Source organism: Cavia porcellus, unplaced genomic scaffold, assembly GCF_034190915.1.
Source record: "Cavia porcellus strain 051 isolate PalLab524CR breed Dunkin Hartley unplaced genomic scaffold, mCavPor4.1 scaffold_26, whole genome shotgun sequence".
In the NCBI taxonomy this organism is placed as follows: domain Eukaryota; kingdom Metazoa; phylum Chordata; class Mammalia; order Rodentia; family Caviidae; genus Cavia; species Cavia porcellus.
In genome coordinates, this window is record NW_026947509.1 from 22,310,530 (window position 1) to 22,328,424 (window position 17,895).

At 44.7% G+C, this 17,895-nt stretch overlaps 1 protein-coding gene across 4 annotated transcripts; it reads left to right on the forward strand.

Annotated features, from left to right (window-relative positions):
* Positions 1-5,116: 5,116 nt before the first annotated feature.
* Haus4 (HAUS augmin like complex subunit 4) lies at positions 5,117-14,213 on the forward strand. 4 transcript variants are annotated; one of them, XM_013157787.3, is made up of 11 exons: positions 5,117-5,257; positions 6,830-6,904; positions 7,790-7,876; positions 10,054-10,196; positions 10,492-10,623; positions 10,937-11,071; positions 12,433-12,529; positions 12,954-13,099; positions 13,203-13,333; positions 13,639-13,707; positions 13,786-14,213. In XM_013157787.3, the coding sequence occupies exons 3-11, from the start codon at positions 7,822-7,824 to the stop codon at positions 13,967-13,969; spliced, it is 1,092 nt and encodes a 363-aa protein (XP_013013241.1). In that variant the 5' UTR covers positions 5,117-5,257; positions 6,830-6,904; positions 7,790-7,821; the 3' UTR covers positions 13,970-14,213. The 4 variants fall into 4 exon arrangements, with proteins under 4 accessions (XP_013013241.1, XP_063092967.1, XP_003474354.1 ...); XM_063236897.1 differs by having other exon boundaries at positions 7,795-7,876; XM_003474306.5 differs by lacking the exon at positions 6,830-6,904 and having other exon boundaries at positions 5,118-5,257.
* The last annotated feature ends 3,682 nt before the right edge of the window (positions 14,214-17,895 follow it).

The following is a 17,895-nucleotide window of genomic DNA, read 5'->3' on the forward strand; positions in this document are numbered from 1 at the left end:
AGCAGAGTCTCAAAGTAGACCAGACTCATCTCAGTTTGCATCACAAGTTTCTGTGAACAAAGGGGTGACCCTTCAATCTGTGAGGGGCAGGGTTTGAAAGCCCATGAGAAGTGTTAAGCAATTGCAGAAATGGCACATCAGGAACATTTGTTCTGAAATTTTCATTTTGATGCCATAGGTTGATTACATATTTTCTTTATTTTGTTTTCTTTTCAAATCATGTACTTACAATGGGCATGGAATTTTCTGGCTTAATCATCAATCGCTGTCGCTCTGAATACCTTCATTTTCCCTGAACACCCTTGAAAAGAATTCAAAAACCTCTTGATGCAAGTAAATTTTTTTATTCCTAAAACTAGTTTTTCAGTCCATACTATCATCATCTATTCAATACTTTCAGAGTGCTCTGGCTTACTTTTAAAGTTTTTCTAAACAGTTGGTCTGTTAAGCAAGTCCAAGCTCCAAAGGCTAATTTAACGTTTTAATTTTACAACTAGTTATTTAAGTCTATATTTTTAGCTTGAGAAAATATTCTACTTAAAGATTCCCTTTAGTATCATAAACAGAATACTAAATGCTCAATGGAATCTCTCTGGAGCCTATTTTGTTCTTTGGCTAGAGTAGGAGCACCTGTAAATTTCCATTCTTTGTCATTGTAAACAATGCAGCAAAGAGCTACCTCAGTCTGAAAGGTTAAGTAGACTTTTCCGCAGACTCCCATTTACATTTATCACCAAGGGAAAAACATACGTGAATATTTTTAGAGACTTGACCAAAAGCATTATCTTCACGACATCAGATGAAGGATGGGAACCATGGCTAATGTATCTTTCTCCATTCCTGTCTTCCGGCCTCGCAGGAGTCCAGGTCAGGAATACTCAAGTGTGTTCTCGGCTTTCCCATTAACGATCCCTTAAGCATCGAGTAACTGTATTCTGAACAATTGTATTTTGCACAGGGTGCCCCGGAAGGGGAGATGCACAGCACTGAGAGAGGCTGATCTTGCAGGCCGAGCATTTCATGGAACAAACTACTGAAGATACTAGAGTGTAGGAGTGCTCAGGAGTTCATTCTTCCAAAAGGCAAGTGCCTCCCTGTTCCACTCTCTAAGCTGGGTACCTGGGAGTAACAAAGGAAGTGCTTAGTGAAATATAAAACCAAATGGTTTAAAAGATTTCATATTACTTCTCAGCAGTAAAAACCCTGAACTTAAAAACCAAGTTATAGGGGGCTGGGGATTTAGCTCAGCGGCATAAGCGCCTGCCCTGCAAGCAGGCAGTGGTGAGTTCGATCCCCGGTACCAATAAAAAGGAAAAAGACAAAAAAAAAAAAAAAAAAAAAATTATGAGCTCAGTAGATAGCTCATTGGCATAGTCCCTCCTGGCAAGTGTGAAGTCCTGAGTTCAAATCCCAGTAAAAAACAAAAACAAACAAAGAAACCCCTGAATTATTGATCTGAATTACCACATATATGCACCTCAAAGTAATTACACTGAAAGAACCCAGACAGAGTATCTTTTATTCTATTTCATTTACGGAAACCTCTAGAAAATGTGCAGTAATCTCTAGTGACAGGAAGCAGATCACATCATGGTTAATTCAAGGGAAGAGAAAGTAGAGAGGATTTGGGAAGAAGCGCAAGTGTTACATTACAGAGGGCAACATGTATGTCCACCATCTTCATCATGATGATGGGCTCATTGATGTATCGTTACAGCAAAACTTCTACTGAATTGTGATGGTATGGACAACTATTGTGAAGATAACAAGATATATTATAGTGGCCATAGCTGATTTCCTGTTATTTTGTTTTGAAGTTCTATACCACTTTCACTGCTTTGTTTTGATGGGCTTTATTTATTTATTTATTTGTCTTTTTCGTTTTTATCGGTACCAGGGATCGAACTCATGACTGCCTGCTTGCAAGGCAGGCACTTATACCGCTGAGCTAAATCCCCAGCCCCTTGATTGGCTTTATTCTGTTTTGTTTTGTTGGTTTTATTTTTGTTTCTTTTCTTTTTTTTTTTTTCTTTTTGTACCAGGGATCACACTCATGACCTTGCACTTGCCAGGCAGGTGCTTATGCCGCTGAGCTAAATCCCTGGCCCTGGGTTTTATTTTTGTTAAAAAAAAAAAAAAAACTTACTGAAAAAAAGTTTTTTAAACTTACTGAATTGTACTTTAAATATGATAGGCCGGGCTCAGGGTTTAGCTGTGTCAGAAGCACCTGCCTGGCAAGAGCGAGGTCATGAGTTCAATCCCCGGTATCAAAATAAATAAATAAGGGGCTGGGGATTTAGCTCAGTGGCATAAGCGCCTGCTTTGCAAGCACAGTCCTGAGTTTGATCCCCAGTACAAAAATAAATAAATAAATACCATATGCCAAGATGCCTTTAAAAAAATAGAATTCTGGATAAAAGAAGAGAGATTGGCATTGAAAGAGACAAAGGGAAAGAAAAACGTGTGCTTGTGTATGTGTGCGTGTGTGTGCGTCTGTGGTAGGGTGGATTCTGGGGCTTCTCTTGCATTTCTTTCCGCCTCAAGAACACCAGACGGAGTCTGACTGTAAGATTCTTTTTTCAGTACTTCCCCGCATTTTCAGCTGCCAGGGTGGTCTACAGGCTTAGCTTTCCAGTCTCAGGCAGAGTGAGCCTTAGAACCGCTAACTTCAGCTGCTGCTTTGTGGCTCTTGGGCCTGGAATGCCGCTTCTACCTGCGTATGTTTGATGGGATGTTTCCTCTAAATGATCCAAACTTTCTCACTCCTTTTAGGCCCTTGGTGAAAATAAGATTTATTTCACTGTCTTTTCTAGTTCTGAAAACAAAGTTCAGTATCCTCCTGAAGTCTCCCTGCTACTTATTATCTAAACCGCTCTTCCGACTCCTATTTGCTGCCTGGCATTGTTTGCTTTCCATGTGCACATCTTCTAACTAGAATATGAACTTCTTCGGGGTACAGACTGGATCATATTTATCTTTATGCCTTGCCCAAGGCACCTAATAAGTGTCAATTTAAAATACCTCCGTTTTAGAGTCCTTTCAACACACTTCCCCAGCCATTATCTCATTTGATCATTACATCAACACTAGGAGGTTATAGCCACTGGAAATATGTTATTTCCTCCTTTTGACACATAAGGAACCTGAAGCCCAAGGTCACGTGGCTCCTCAGAGAGGTCTGGTCCCATGCAAGGCCTCCCAATGCTGTCTCCTCAGCCCTGCTGCTGGAGACAGGCATCTGCACCTTCCCCTCCACCTCCTCCTGCGCACTCCAGAGCTGTGCAGCCAGAGCTTTGTAGTCCCACATTTGAGAATTTGACAAGCTCTCCGCAAGAAATTTCTGTTGGTTTCTGATCAGCTCTGAGTCACCAAACAAGCTTGCTATTTTATTCCAAGTGCTGTTTGTTAGGGACATTACGTCTGATATTTAATGACGCTGAGCTATAGAACTGAAGCATAAATGATTTTTAAAAGCCCTAGAAAATGACAGCACTCTAGTATTAAACATGAAAGCTGGCGGCTGACAAGCCACTGAGGTTATGGAATTTCTGCACTAAACCACAGCACCCCTGTTACATACTGTACTAAAGGAAAAGCTGAAGCTGTCCATCTTCCAGCCCACCTCAACCTGAGGGTCCTTCCTCAGCATCCCAGGCTCTCAGCTTCCCTGATGCAAGATTTGATAGCCTAGGTGCAGTTTACTTAACTTTTTTTTGGGGGGGGGTGTTGGGTATTGAACTCATGACCTTGTGCCTGCCTGTCAGGTGCCTATGCCACTGAGCTAAATCTCAGCTACTTAGCACCATTTCATGTCTTTATTTTTTAAATTTTATTTATTTATTTATTTTTTGTTCCAGACAAAGTCTTCCTATGCAGTTCAGGCTGGACTTGAACTCACCATTGTAGCCCAAGCTGGCCTTGAACTAAGGGTGCCCTCCTGCCTCAGCTTCCCAAGTGCTGAGATTATAAGTGCGCACTACTACACCCAGCCAAACATTTTTATTTTTATCTTTTTTTAAGTTTTTTTTTTTAATCGGTACTGGGGATCAAACTCACGACCCATGGGCTTGCAAGGCAGGCGCTTATGCTGCTGAGCTAATTTTATTTTTGAGATGCCCTCTCACCATCTTTCTTGGATTGGTCATGGACTCATGATCCACCTGTTTCAGCCTACCAAACGGCTGGGATTACAGGTGCGCCTGTCCAAACATGTTATTTTAAAAACTAATTCACTTTCTGAGTAGATTCCAATCAATTTTACAGAGACTGGGAGCACTCTGCGTTTAAAATTAAGACACATATCTCAGGCATCGTGGCACACCTTTGTAATCTCAGCACTTTTGGGGGGGGGTGTTGAACTCACAACCTCACGTTTGCCAAGCAGGCACTTACGCCACTGAGCTAAACACCCAGTAATCTCAGAGCTTTTACAGGCTGAGGCAGGAGGATTGCACATTCAAGTCCAGGGGTGACTCGGCCAGATCTTCCTTTTTTTTTTTTGTCTTTTTGAGGCAAGAATTTCATTATACAATTCAGGCTGGTCTTGAACTCATTTCGTAGACCAGGTTGGTCTCGAATTCCCAAGGATCCTCCTGCCTCAGCTTCCCCAGTGCTGGAATTACAGGCATGCGCTACCACGCCCAGCGATTTAGCAAGATTTCATTTTTAAAAACAAAAGAGTCCGAGGATGTAGCTCAGCACAAATGCTCTGGGTTTAATTCCCAGCACCAAAGAGATGAAGGAGAGAGGTAAAGGGGGGAAAGCAGCGAAATGAAAGCGACTACCCTGCCGAATGCTGTAAGAACTAAATGAGGCGAGACCAGGGAAGCAAAACCTTGGCACAGCGCCTGACTCACACTGCAGGCCCTCAAATGTGCGCGATTATTACCCCCTCACAACGTTTGCCCTGAGCAGGGACCGCAGGGTGGAGATGAGGAACCAAGCAGGCGCGCAGGGAACTCGAGGGCGCGCCCTTACAGCTGTATCAAACTCCCGCGCTTCCCCACCCTTAAGGCCCCAGCGCGCGCCAGGCAAGGAAGGGGCGGGGCTTGGAGGGCGGGGCCAAGCCGCCCCGCCCTTCCCACCCCACGTCGCCTCGTGCACTTTCTGCCCCTGCGCCTGCCCCAACTTTCCCGCGCGGTCCTTCGACCTCGGCTTCCCCCAGGGCCTGCGCGGGGCGCGAGTCGGAGGTTCCGGAGCGGGACGCTGGCGGGGAGTGGACGCTGCGGTCCCCTCAGCGCCGCCCCGGGGTGTGAAGGTTTGTGGCGAGGGACTGTGGGCTGCGCCGCGGGTGGAGGCTGGGTCCGGCCGCGGCCGCGGTGTCCGCCGTCCGCCGAGGCCGCCCTCGCCCTTGGGAATCCTTGGCCGCCCAGACGAAAGGGAAGTCGGCGCCGGCGAGCCCGCTCTGCATTTTGATTCATCTCAGGCCCTGTGAGGGTCACATCTTGTGAAAATACCTGTAAAATCAATTTAACGTTCAGTGCAGCGTGTAAAGACAGCTCTAAGGATTTAAAAGACGCCTGAGTCAGAACGTTTAAATGCTCGCTCGGTCCCTGTGGCAGCGTTTTAACACGTCTGAGTGCTGAGGGCGGAGAATGTAGCCTGATTGCCGCCACCGTTTTTAAAGGGTAAAGAAAAGCACCCATTAAAAAACAAAACAAAACACCCTAAGTGGGCCGGCCCCTAGGGACGGAACAGCTGACTCGTGGAAATTGGGGTTGGTCCTTATTGCTTACGAAATTTGTCTGCAAAGCTTATTATGTAGACCGAGATTTTAAAAAATAACAGAATTGTTAAAACAGTGAGTTTAACTAAATAGTGGCCTTTGTTAACAAGTCGGTTATGTTATTTATTCTTAAGTCTCATGCAAGGCAGGAATCTTTATCTCAGTTTTGCAGGTTGAAAAAAAGTCTGGCACCAAAAAAGGGATTTTCTCTTCAGTTCACACAGAAGCAGCGCAGAGCTGCAAATTAGTCTCAGCTTTCTGCCTTCTCAGCTGCATCCCCAAAGACCACAGTTACAAAACACATGAGTAGTTACTTTGATGTCCCTCATAAAAGGAGCAAGTAAACCAAATGCTCTCTGAACACGAAGTGTTAAATCATAATAGCCTTCCAGGTCTGTCCTGCTTTGGGAGGCCCTGCTGTCCCTTTAGAGTTAAATACCTTGCAGAGGGAAAGGGGGTGGAGCAGAAATGTGGAAAATAAAGGGAAAAATTTTGCCTCTGGAGGCCACCCTGCGCCCATCTTTGCTGCCCCCAGGGTTGACGTCATTCTTTACCTGGTTCTGCCTGTTCTGGCCATCCATCCATCGCAGGTACATTAGCTGCGCCTTCCCCCTACTGTGTTGGCATCAACCTCTGTCAGTGTGTCTGCCATGTTCCTCCAGGTGCTCCTTACAGATGCTGTTATGTGAAGTCTAGTTGTTCAAGTGTGGAATGTTTTGTCACACCTGAAGGATAATTCTAGAATGAATGACCGAAAACTACCAACTGATTTTCAGTGAAAGACAAGTTAAAGAAGCACAAAGAAACTACTGTGGGGCTGGGGATTTAGCTCAGTGGCATAAGCGCCTGCTTTGCAAGCCCACAGTTATGAGTTCAATCCCCAGTACCAAAAAACAAAACAAAACAAAGAAACTACTGTGGACTTTGATAGCTGAATTATTTGACTGGGGGGACAAAAGCTGACTGATTCCCCCCCCCCCCCGCAATCTTTCCTCAGTTCGTCCATAATTGGCAAACAGCTCAGTTTTAAACTCAGCTTTATGGTGGTACTGGTGGGGAGCCCTCCTGAGTAGACTTTACTGAATTGGAAACTTTTCCTTTCAGAAAGAGGCTCCTTTCTGTACAGCTCAGAACAAGGAGATATTCCTGTGCTTGGAGTACAAAAATATTTTGACATTGGTGAGTCTGTTCATGAACCTTATGTGAGAGGTTGGCCCCAAGGATGTGTGATTTAGCCCCTCACTGTAGAAGGCCTCCCTGCAGTTCTTTCCAAGCTTGTCGATAACATAAATTCAAACCTCAAGCACATTCATCTGGAGCAAGAGCTGTTTATCTATTTTTTATTTCATTGTTTTGGTACCAGGGATTGAACTCACAACCACACCCTTGCCAGACTAATTTTTTCATTTTTAAAAACTTTCTGGTACCTTTTAGATATATATAACGATAACATTCATCATAGAGAATTTGTATCTGTACATAATATATCTTGCTCCTTTTTTTCCCCTCCCTTCAACCCTGCTTCAAGCCTTCCTTATTTATAAACTGTTTGTGTCCATGTTTTCCTCCTTTTTTTCCTTCTCCCTTCTTTCCTATTCCCCTCTGTTACACATTTTGGTCTTTATTTATATTTCAGTTTCTCATACCATATGAACAATGCAGTAAACGTGTGTCTGATTTATTTTACTAAAGCATTGATGTTCTAAAAGTGTATTCATTTAGCTAGAAATGTCTCAAGTTTATCCTTTATGGAAGAGTAGCACTCCATCATAAAAAACTTTTTTTTTTTGAGACAAAGTCTTGCTGTATAGTTCAGATTACCCCTGAACTCACTATGTAGTCCAGGCTGGTGTTGAACTTGTGCAGTACTCCTGCCTTAGCCTCCTGAGTGCTGGGATTACAGGCATGTGCCACTTCACCTGGCCAAAACACACACACACACACACACACACACACAATCTGTTCATCAGTTGATGGGCATATTGGGCTGATTCTAAGATTTAGCTATTACAAATGGAGCAGGAGCTATTTCTTCATCTTTTTATTTTCTTTCATTTGTTTCAGCACAGATAAGAATCCTAACCTAAGAAAATAAAATGGCATCCGGAGATTTCTGCTTACCTGGGGAAGGAATGGAAATAGTTCAACAAGGTAAGGGTAGATATTTGCAAAATTTTTGATGACTTTATCCAGAGAGGTCTTACCTGGGTTGGGTGTGGTAGTTCACACCTATAATTACAGCACTCTGGGATTTAATATCAGTTTTGATACCTCAGATTGTTTCTTTTCCTCTCTCCCTCTCTCTCTCTCTCTCTCTCTCTCTCTCTCTCTCTCTCTCTCTCTCTTTTTTTAAATCTTTGAGACAGGGTCTCTCTATGCAGTTCAGGCTGACCTTGGGCTCACTTTGTAGCCAGACTGGTCTCGAACTTGGAAGGATCCGCTTACCTCAGCCTCCTGAGTGCTGGGGTTACAGGCATGCGCCACCATGCCTGGCTCGCAGATCATTTTTATGTTTTAAATTCTCCAGAAACTAACTAACTTACTTACTTACTTACTTTGTATTTTTTTTTCCCTTGAGGGCCCAGGCTAGCCTGGAATTCACAGAGATCCTCCTACCTCAGCTTCTTGAGTGCTGAGATTACAGGCATGAATCACCATGCCTGGCCAGAAACTTACATTTTCTATATTTTTACTATCTCTATATTGACTTTTTCAGTACTTTAGTATGGGGAGAGAGAGAGTTCTTATTCTCTTAAAGGACTATGAGTATAAAGGACTACAGAATGAAGATTTGAGTTTTGGTAAGTAGAAGTAAAAGATCCAGCAGAAAAGAAGAAGTGGAAAGAAAGCTCTCTTGAGTACCTGGAATAGCCAGACAACCTAATTTGCTCTTTTTCTCACCCTTGTGCTGGTCTGTATTCACATGGGTTAGTCAGCTATGCTTACAGTAATGAGAATTTGCTTAGTTTTTACTACCCTAAGGATATACCTTTTCTTAGTTTTGCTTATGCTACTAGAGATCAAATCTAGTGTTGGAATTTTACATGTGTTCCCCTCCCCCTTTTCTTGGTACCAGGAATTGAACTCCGGACTTGTGCTTGCCAGACATTGTCCCCGCTTTTTAAATCCTCTAGTGCTAGATGTGATGGTGCACACCTGTAATCCCAGGGAGGCAGGCCAAGGCAGGTGCATTGCTGCAAGTTTGAGGTCAGCCTGGGCTACATAGTGAGTCCCTGTCTCAAAAAACTAAACAAAACTCTAGTAATTCTGCACAAATGAGGCATTTGGGTGCTATGATGACCCCTGCTAAAGGGTTCCTTATTTTTCTTCCTGTCTCATGTTTACCAGCTGCACTTCAATTTATTTTTCCTTTCCTTCCCCTTCGCCTTCGCCTTTGCCTTCGCCTTCGCCTTTCCCTTTCTCTTTCTTTCTTTCTTTCTTTCTTTCTTTCTTTCTTTCTTTTCTTTTCTTTTCTTTCTTTCTTTCCTTCCTTTTTTGGTAGTGCAGAGGATCAAACCCAACCTTGTTCATGACAAACACATGCTTAGCCATTAAGCTACATCTCTAGCCCCTGCATTTCCCTTTTCCAAGAAGTTAGTTTTATTAAATAAATATTTCCCTTTGACATACTTGTAGCCAGGAGAGGTGGTACATACCTAAAACTGCATCACTTGGGAGACTGAGTCAGGAGGATTGTGGGTTTGAAGTTAGTCTGGGTTGATGACCCTACCTTAAAAAGACAAAAGCCAGCTGTGCTGGCGCACATGTCATCCAGCATTTGGGAAGCTAAGGCAGGAAGATCCAGGCCAGGTTGGGCTGCATAGTGAGACACTGTCTTGACATCTACCCCCCAAAATAGGCATAGTAATCCCAGCACTTTGGAGGCTGAGGCAGGAACACCACCATGAGTTAGAGGCCGCCTGGGCTATGTTAGTGAGTTCAGTGCCAGCCTGAACTATAGTGAGACCCAAAGAAAACCAAAAACCGCTCCAAAAAATGAAAATCCTTACATATAAAACAAATGCTTGCTACTTCGAGTATCACCTCTAGTTTATTGTTTTGTTTTGTGATAGGATCTTAAATGTCATGCAGGCTACCCTTGAATTTACTATGTACTCCAGGCTGGCCTCGAACTCATGTGATCCTCCACCTTAGCCTTTGAGTGTGGGATTAATGGCATGTGCCGCTACACCTGGTTTAGTTGGTGTTGCTTTTAAAAGTCTCGTTAGATTTAGAAGCCTGTCCTATCAAAAGCCAGGTTTCTTGGGACTGGGAAACTCAGCTATGCTCAATGCTATAAAGAGCTTTTTCATCCCCACGCCATGAAGTGTGCAGCAAACAGTTTCCTCCTTGTAACCTGAGGGAAGAAGACCTGCTGCAGAACCCGCACTTCAGCCAGCTGCTGCTGAGCCTCTCGAAGCACGTGGATGAGAGTGGCTTAAGCCTCTCGCTGGCCAAGGAGCAGGCTGAGGTAAGGGTCCCAGGCAAAGGGAGGATGGAGGCGGGAAATCCTTCTGAGAGAGGCTCCTGCCTAAACGGTTTTGGTTTTCTGTTTTCTGTTTTTTGGGTGTTTTTGTTTTTGTTTTTGTGGGGTTTTGTTTTGTTTTTTGAGACAGGGTCTCGCTGTGCAGATCAGGCTGGCCTTGAACTCACTTTGTAGTCCAGGCTGGCCTTGAACTCACAGCAATCCTCCTGCCTCAGCCTCCCGGGGTGCTGGGATTACAGTTGTGTCCCACCACGTCTGGCCCAGGTTTTTGGTTTTGTAGGCGTGGAAGGAAGTCCGACTGCATAAGACAACGTGGTTGAGGTTTGAAGTTTTACAGAGAGTCATTCAAGAGCTGCTTGTGGACTACTATGTGAAGAAGCAAGATACAAGTTTAACTTCTGAGGACAAAAAGGTGAATCTGCATGATGAGGTTGGAGTCAGTTACCAGTTATAGGAATGACAGGCCAGCTGCCACTTTGTGGGATGATGTGGTGTAAGGGAAAGATGGGCTTTGAGTAGTGGCTTATTAAGAAAGAAATGGACTGCAGTTATTGGGTGAGGGTTTGAGATAGAAAAATGGACAGGAGAGGCCACTTGCCGCTGAGTTATCTAAAGAAGATGATGTGTAAGGACTTGGAAAATGTGTGAGAACTAGTTCCTAGGGATAGAAGAGTTGGAGGAGGAGAAGTTTTATTATTACTTCTTGCTTTTTCATTCTCTCTCAGTTCCTTGAGACCCTTGAACATCGGCTGCTTGTGACTGAACTGACACAAATTTTAGGCCCCGGCCAGGAAAGGGAGGCACCCATGCTGCTGGGCCTGGAGAAGGCAGACCTTCTGGAGCTCATGCCACCCTCGGAGGTTGGGAGTGGGCTGTGCTGGGAGGAGAGAAGCAAAGTGGTGTGAGGGCCAGGGGCACAGCTCAGTGCACAGCACCTGCTCGGCCAGTGCGAGGGCCTGAGTTTGATTTCCGGTGCAAAAAAAAAAGTTGTTAAACTTTACTGTTTTGTGAAAATTATATACATCCAGGATAGTCAAACTCATAAAAAAATCTATACAAAAAACACTTTATATGGAAAAAAGAAAAGCTGAAGCATTACATCTAGAAATCATACTGTTTATTATAAATAGCTTGATGTAAATGCTATTATAGCCTCCATTCTTGTATAGAGTTTGTTTTTGTGTTACATATTTTAGACTTTTCATGTCAATAAATATCTATAAATAAGGTGGTACATTTCAACCAGGTGTGATGGCATACCTGTAATCCCAGCACCCAGGAGCTGTGGAATGAGGATTATGAGTTCAAGGCCAGCCTGACCTGCACAGTGAGTTTCAGGCTAATCTGGACTACATAGTAAAGCCCAGTCTCAAAAACAAACATAGCTGGATGTGGTGGTGCACACCTGTAATCCCAGCTCTCAGGAAGCTGAAGCAGGAGAATCCCTGCAGTTCAAGGCCAGCCTGAACTGCATGAAACCCTGTCTCAGAAAGACAGTAAAAACAAAAACTAATAAAAATCAAGCTGGGTGTGGTGGCACATGCCTATAATACAGCATTCGAGGAGAGCAAGGCAGGAGGCTCACAAATTTGACCTGTCTGGGCTACATAGTGACACTTTGTCTCATAGTTAAAAAGGACTTAAGTTGGGCCAGGGATATTGCTCAGTGGCACAGCACCTGCCTGGCAAGCTCAAGGTCCCAAGTTTGATTCCTGGTACTGTACAAAAAGGGACTAAATCATTATATATATATATATATATATATATATATATATATATATATAAATTTTTTTTCTTTTTTTTTTCCTTTTTTTTTTTTTTTATTTTGGAGTTGGAGCTAATTGTGAAGGCTCAATCCCTTCACAATTTTTGTTTTTGTACTGCAAAAACAAAAACCTGCCACACTGATATCTGCCTTGCTGCTCACTGGAAAGGTGTTTCCAGTGTTTATTGTCACCAACATGAGGTCTTGACAGTCATGTTACTTAAAACCTTTTTTTCTCCTGCAGTGCTGGAGATTGAACCCCAGACCTCGAATGGGCTCAGCAAGTGGCCCCCTGGGCCTCGCCCTCTGTGCTGTCAGGCTAACCATGGGTCTCCTTCTTGTCTCTCAATGTGTTTTCCTTGGTTGTTACTGCAGTTTTATTATCATGTACTCAAGGCGAGGTCTCTTAATTTCAGCAGTCTACTTACACCTCTCTTTTTGCCTCTCTGGCTATAGGATTTTGCGTGGATGCGAGCTCGGCTCCAGCTGGAAGTGGAGGAGCAGCTCAAGAGGAAGTGCTTTGCTCTGCTTTGCTACCATGACCCCAGTTCAGGTGCGAGCTGGCTCTGTTCTGCTTGTGGCTAGCCTCAAGGGTCCTGAGTGCTCTTTGAGAATAATGGGTTTGAAGGGTCAGAGATGCAGATTGTTTCCTTGCTGAGGGAAGAAAAACACTTTGTAAGGACTCCTTTTATTTAGCAAGGTTCCAGGGGCCAAGTGAGAGAGAAGGACACGTTGTGACTCTGGAGGATCAGATGGCAGAGTGGGGAGAGTTTGCATCCTTGCCTGCTCCCCTAACCTTTATGAATTCAGGGCCACAGCAGGACTCAGAGGTCAGCATGAAGGGACCTAACAATGAGAATTGGACAGCGGAAGGAACTGGGAGAAGGCAGAATGTAGAGGGCTAGATGGGTGGCAAGAACCTGCCCTGGACAGTAATGCCTAGAACATCCCAGGCAGTCCTTTGTCTTTGTGCCCAGATGCTGACAGCGAAACCCTGAAGGCTGCAAAGGTGTGGAAGCTGGCAGAGGACATGGTGGCTGAGAAGCAGCAGTGCCAGGACGCACAGAGCCAGCACAAGGAGCAGCTGGTGCTCCTGGAGAAGAAGAGCACCACTTACACCCAGGTGAGCGGCTGGCCTCCCTCACCCTCCTGGGGACAGAGCTTCTGGTTTGCCTGGCTTGTGCTAGCCTTGCTCATGGCCTCTTCCTCCTCCTCCTGGGCCTCAGGTGCTTCTCCGCTGCCTCACCTTGCTGCAGAGACTCCTTCGGGAGCACCGGCTGCAGGCCCAGTCCAAGCTGGACCACATCAATGCCCAGTACCTGGAAGTCAAGTGCAGTGCCATGATCCTTAAGCTGCGGTGAGGCTCACATACCACTTTGTTGTCCCCTGCCCTCATTTCCTCTCTCCTGTGCCTAGCACCCGAAGGCATCCAGGAAGTGTCACACGGCAGCATTAGCCTTGAATCAACCAAAGGCTTTTGGCTATTTCACTTTATAGCTGCCTGAAATTGATGTGTTAGGTGAGATCCCTGTTCATGGATTGAGGGTGACCTTATCCCAGTCCTTGCTTAGCCCCATCTTAATCATGGCCAGGTACCATGTCTGCACCTAGCTCCGTTGCTTCAGCCAACATCCATGGGACTTACTTTCTTCTCTCTGTCAGGATGGAGGAGCTGAAGATCGTGTCTGACACTTACACCACTGAGAATGTGGAAGTTCACCGGATCATTAGGTGAGGCCCCATGAGGCTGGCTCCTACACCGACAGCTGTGTGCATCCTCATACTGACCTTTCTCTGCCTGGCCCTTAGGGACCGCTTGGAGGCAAGCATCCGCCTACAGGAGCAGGACATGCAGAAGTCACGACAGGCACTGAGCACCTATGAGGTGCTCGGGGAGGACTTTGACAGGCTGGTAAAGGAGTACACCCGGCTTAAGCAGGCTGTGGAGAACAAGCGTTGGGCCCTGCAGGAGTTCAGCAGGTCTGACAGCTGAGCACGGCTTCCACACTGCCCCTGCCTGCCTCCCTCCTGCCCACTGGGCTGCTTCCACTGGGGGCTGCCTTTACTTGGAGGAGAGTCGTGTCACATGCTCAAAACACAGCCGTTGTTGGGGCTGGGGATTTAGCTCAGTGGTATAAGTGCCTGCCTTGCAAGTGTGCGGTTCGATCCATGGTACCAATAAAACCGAAAAAGACCAAAAAATAAAAAAATAAAAAAAACCAGCAGTTGTGCACACATCCTCCTGGTTTCTTGTCTACTGTGACGGGGTCTGTTGAGAAAACTTGGCAGATTTATAGTAGCTCTTTGTCAGTGTCAGCCCTGTGTTTGATTATCTCCTGAATAAAGTTTTGGCATTTTTTTTCATAGGATTTTGGTCGTTTTCCACAGGCAAAAGTGGAGAAAGAACACTGAAGTCTGTGAGTAAAGAGAAGGACTAAATGGGTGTGAACAGAGACAGCTCTGTAGTGCTCACCCAAAAGGTGAGTGGCCATAGCACCAGCCTGTCGCCCTTTGGTCCTAAAGGCTTCATTCTGGGAGAGCAGAGAAGAATTAAACCCAGACTTGCCCTTGAAGAACTGTGATGTCCAGGGTAGCAGCTGCTCAGTGGGCCGTCAGTCAGCAGTCACAATAGACAGCAGGCATTCAGCGCAGTGCTAGGCAGAAACACAGCTACTGGCTCCTGGTTCCCTCTGACATGGTGTGAGGACTTCGTGTCTCTTCAAAGCAGAGGGCAGGAGGAGACCCAAGGAAACAAGTTCACAGGTGCCTTAGCTGAGAACAAGGCAGGGGCCTAGCTGTTAGCAAAACCAGGGGGTGAGAACAGAAGCAGAAGGGTTTTGTTCTACTCAGCTGCTTCTCAGAGACTGGCTCAGGCAGGCTGCTAAAGTCAAATGATGCTCCAGGTTGGTACAGGAAGAATTAGATTCTTACACTGTCCATAAATGATGTTTAGTGCTATTTTTGCTACAGGCAAATGTCCCACACAAAATGGATACATAGCCAGATATGGTGATGACTGTCCCCAGCACTCAGGGTACTGAGGCTGGAGGACACCATAAGTTCAAGGCCAGCCTGGCCTACATAGTGAAACTGCCTCAAACAATTGAAATGGACAAATATCAAGTAGATAATAGAAAAATTCAGAGATAACCAATAATAGATGGACATGGTGGCACACACCTGTAATCCCAGCACTCGGGAGGCTAAGGCTAGAAGATCTCAAGTTCAAATCCCACCTGAGGAACTTTGTGACTTAGCAAAAAAGGGCTAGAAATGTAGTTAAGTATGGAGACCCTGGGTTTAATTTCCAGTACTGTGGGGAAAAAATAAGTTGACTATAAAAAATTGGGCCATACTTTTCAGAATGTCTCATGATCTCCCTGTGGTACCTGATGTGTTCCTCTCCTGTTCTCACATGGTATCCACTAGCTACATGTAGCTATTTAATTCAAGTACGAGTCAGTGATTGAAAATTAAGTTGCCAGTAGCTTGGTGTTTACTGTTTTGTACATACACAGAACATAGATATTATTGCAAAAATTTCTACTGGACAGTGCTGTAAACCTGTATGTCTTGCAAATGGAAGGTAGATCTACAGGCTTGACTGGATTCAGGCAAAACATTTTTGCAAAAGTATGTAACAGGTGACATATAATTCACAAGACACAAACCGGAGCCTCAGCAGGTCAGGATGTCTCTTGCTGTCTCTTTTTTTTTGTGGTTGTTTGTTTTTTGAGACAGAGTCTCACTGTGTACTTCACTTGAACTCACTGAATAGCCCAGGTTGGTCCCAAATTCGCAGTGATCCTCCTGCCTCAGCCTCGTGAGTGCTGGAATTATAGGCAGGTACCACCATATCCAACTAGAATGTTTTAACGTTTTAGCTAAATTTGATTGCTTGGTTAAGGTGGCAGCTGACATGACCATTAGTGAGATCTCTGTAATATAAAAAGGTAGATTTTTTTCCCTTGGGTGTTAGTAGCATCTAGAAATGAACTTCAAAATTTCAAAATAGTTCTAATTGATATGGTATTCAACATTTCCTCACTTAATTAGGTGCTCATCCTCAACCATACTGGGTTATGGTATTTGAAATAGTAACAATCAAAAAAAAAAAAGTGGAGCTTGTCCTTAGTATTTACAACCTGTAGATACCAGTAGGCACACAAAAACAGTCTAAGGAGCCTGGCACAAAGGCATTGTGGTGGATTAACTAATGGTAATGTGTAACACCCAGCTGAAGTGAATCATCATGGTGCTGGGTATACAGGACCCAGCTGAGGATTGTTGCCAACAACATAAGAGAACTGGAGAGGAAGATGATGGCTGTTGATTCTCCTGGAAAAGCTTGTCACGTTGGTTTTCCTAGTACAAACTCAGCTGTTACTGTTGGAGGACCTCAGGTTCTCATCAGCACTGAAGATTGCTGTGGGTCTCTTTGGGAGAGTTCTGGTCCTTACTTAAGGCATTGCTTCCTGGCCCAGTACAGATCCCTCAGCCTGCTGGCACAGACCCTTCATCCCACTGGCGCAGACCTTCTAGCTTCTACCAGTGACTTGGGCCTTCCCAGTGCAGATCCATGAAGCAGACTTGCATGAGTCATTGCTGTGAGCTCTAGGTCTTCAGCTGAACATTACTGTGGGTCCAGGCCCTCGGCAGGATTCTTTGGGTCTCTGGTGTATAGGCAGATTTCCACTCTTCGCATTTGACTCTTTGGGTGAATATTATACAATAATCCTATAAATTACATGTCCTGTATTAAATTTACTCTCTTGCAAACCTTGACTACAACAGGCACATGCCTCTTAACTGCAGCTACTGGAGAGGCTGAGGCAGGACCAGTCAGAGCAGCTTAGCAAGACACTGTCTCAAAGAAATAAAAATACCTGGGCTGGGTATGGTAATGTGCTGTTTTAATCCCAGCACACTGAGGCTGAGGAAGGAGACGTGGAAGTTTGAGCTCAGCCTGGACAACTTGGTGATTTTGCAGGACCCTGTCTCAAAATACAAAGTAAAATTTTAAAAAGGGCTAGAGGCTGGGGATGTAGCTCAGTGTGAAAGCCCTGGATTCTCTCTCTCTCTCTCTCTCTCTCTCTCTCTCATTTCTCTCTCTTTCTCACACACACACACACACACACACACACACACACACAATACTGAATGTAGCTCAGTGGTAGAATGCTTGCCAGCGTGTGCAAGGTCCTACCGGGTTGAAACCCCAGAGTAACAAAAACAAAATGGGTGTGTGTTTACATGATATATATTGCATATAACTATGGTTGCCAACCAGAAATGATGATTCAGGAGGGCTGGGGATTTAGATCAGCAGCATAAGCGCCTACCTTGAAAGCATGTGGTTGTGAGTTTGATCCCCAGTACCAATTGAAAAAAAAGGGGCGGCACAAGCGCCTGCCTTGCAAGCAGGCAGTCGTGAGTTTGATCCCTGGTACCGATAAAAAAACCAAAAAGACCAAAAAGAAAAAAAAAAAAAAGCAAAACACAACAACGAATCAGGAATTTAAAGCAGTGTCTTGGTAAAGAAAGCAGATTTGGCCCAGACTTGTGGAGGTCCATTCAGGATAGAATTTTGGAAGAAATGGTAAAGATAATGGGAAGGTGCAGTGCGTGAAGCCACAGTTGGGAATGAGCAGATCATGTACCTAGGAAAAGCTGTCATTTAATGTGGCCAAAACTTGGGGGAAAAAAAATCCATGGTTTAAATAGAGACTGAAGAACTGGAGGTTGAGAAATGTTCAGATTTTCAACCACCTGAGAAAATTAAATGGCTTGTAGGGCCTGGGGTTCCCAGTTCAGCTCCTGATAGAACATGAACAGTGAGCTAGTTCTTTTGTTTCCAAAGTCCAAAGAAATCTGAGTATTTTTCTATAGCAGTTACGCACGAATTTGAAAATAAAGTGC

Excerpts from the sequence above, each read along its gene's own strand:
- Haus4 (XM_013157787.3), top strand. The coding sequence starts at position 7,822 with ATGGCATCCGGAGATTTCTGCTTACCTGGGGAAGGAATGGAAATAGTT. Across the intron at positions 10,624-10,936 it reads TAACTTCTGAGGACAAAAAG|TTCCTTGAGACCCTTGAACA; the intron begins GTGAATCTGCAT and ends ATTCTCTCTCAG. Across the intron at positions 11,072-12,432 it reads AGCTCATGCCACCCTCGGAG|GATTTTGCGTGGATGCGAGC; the intron begins GTTGGGAGTGGG and ends CTCTGGCTATAG.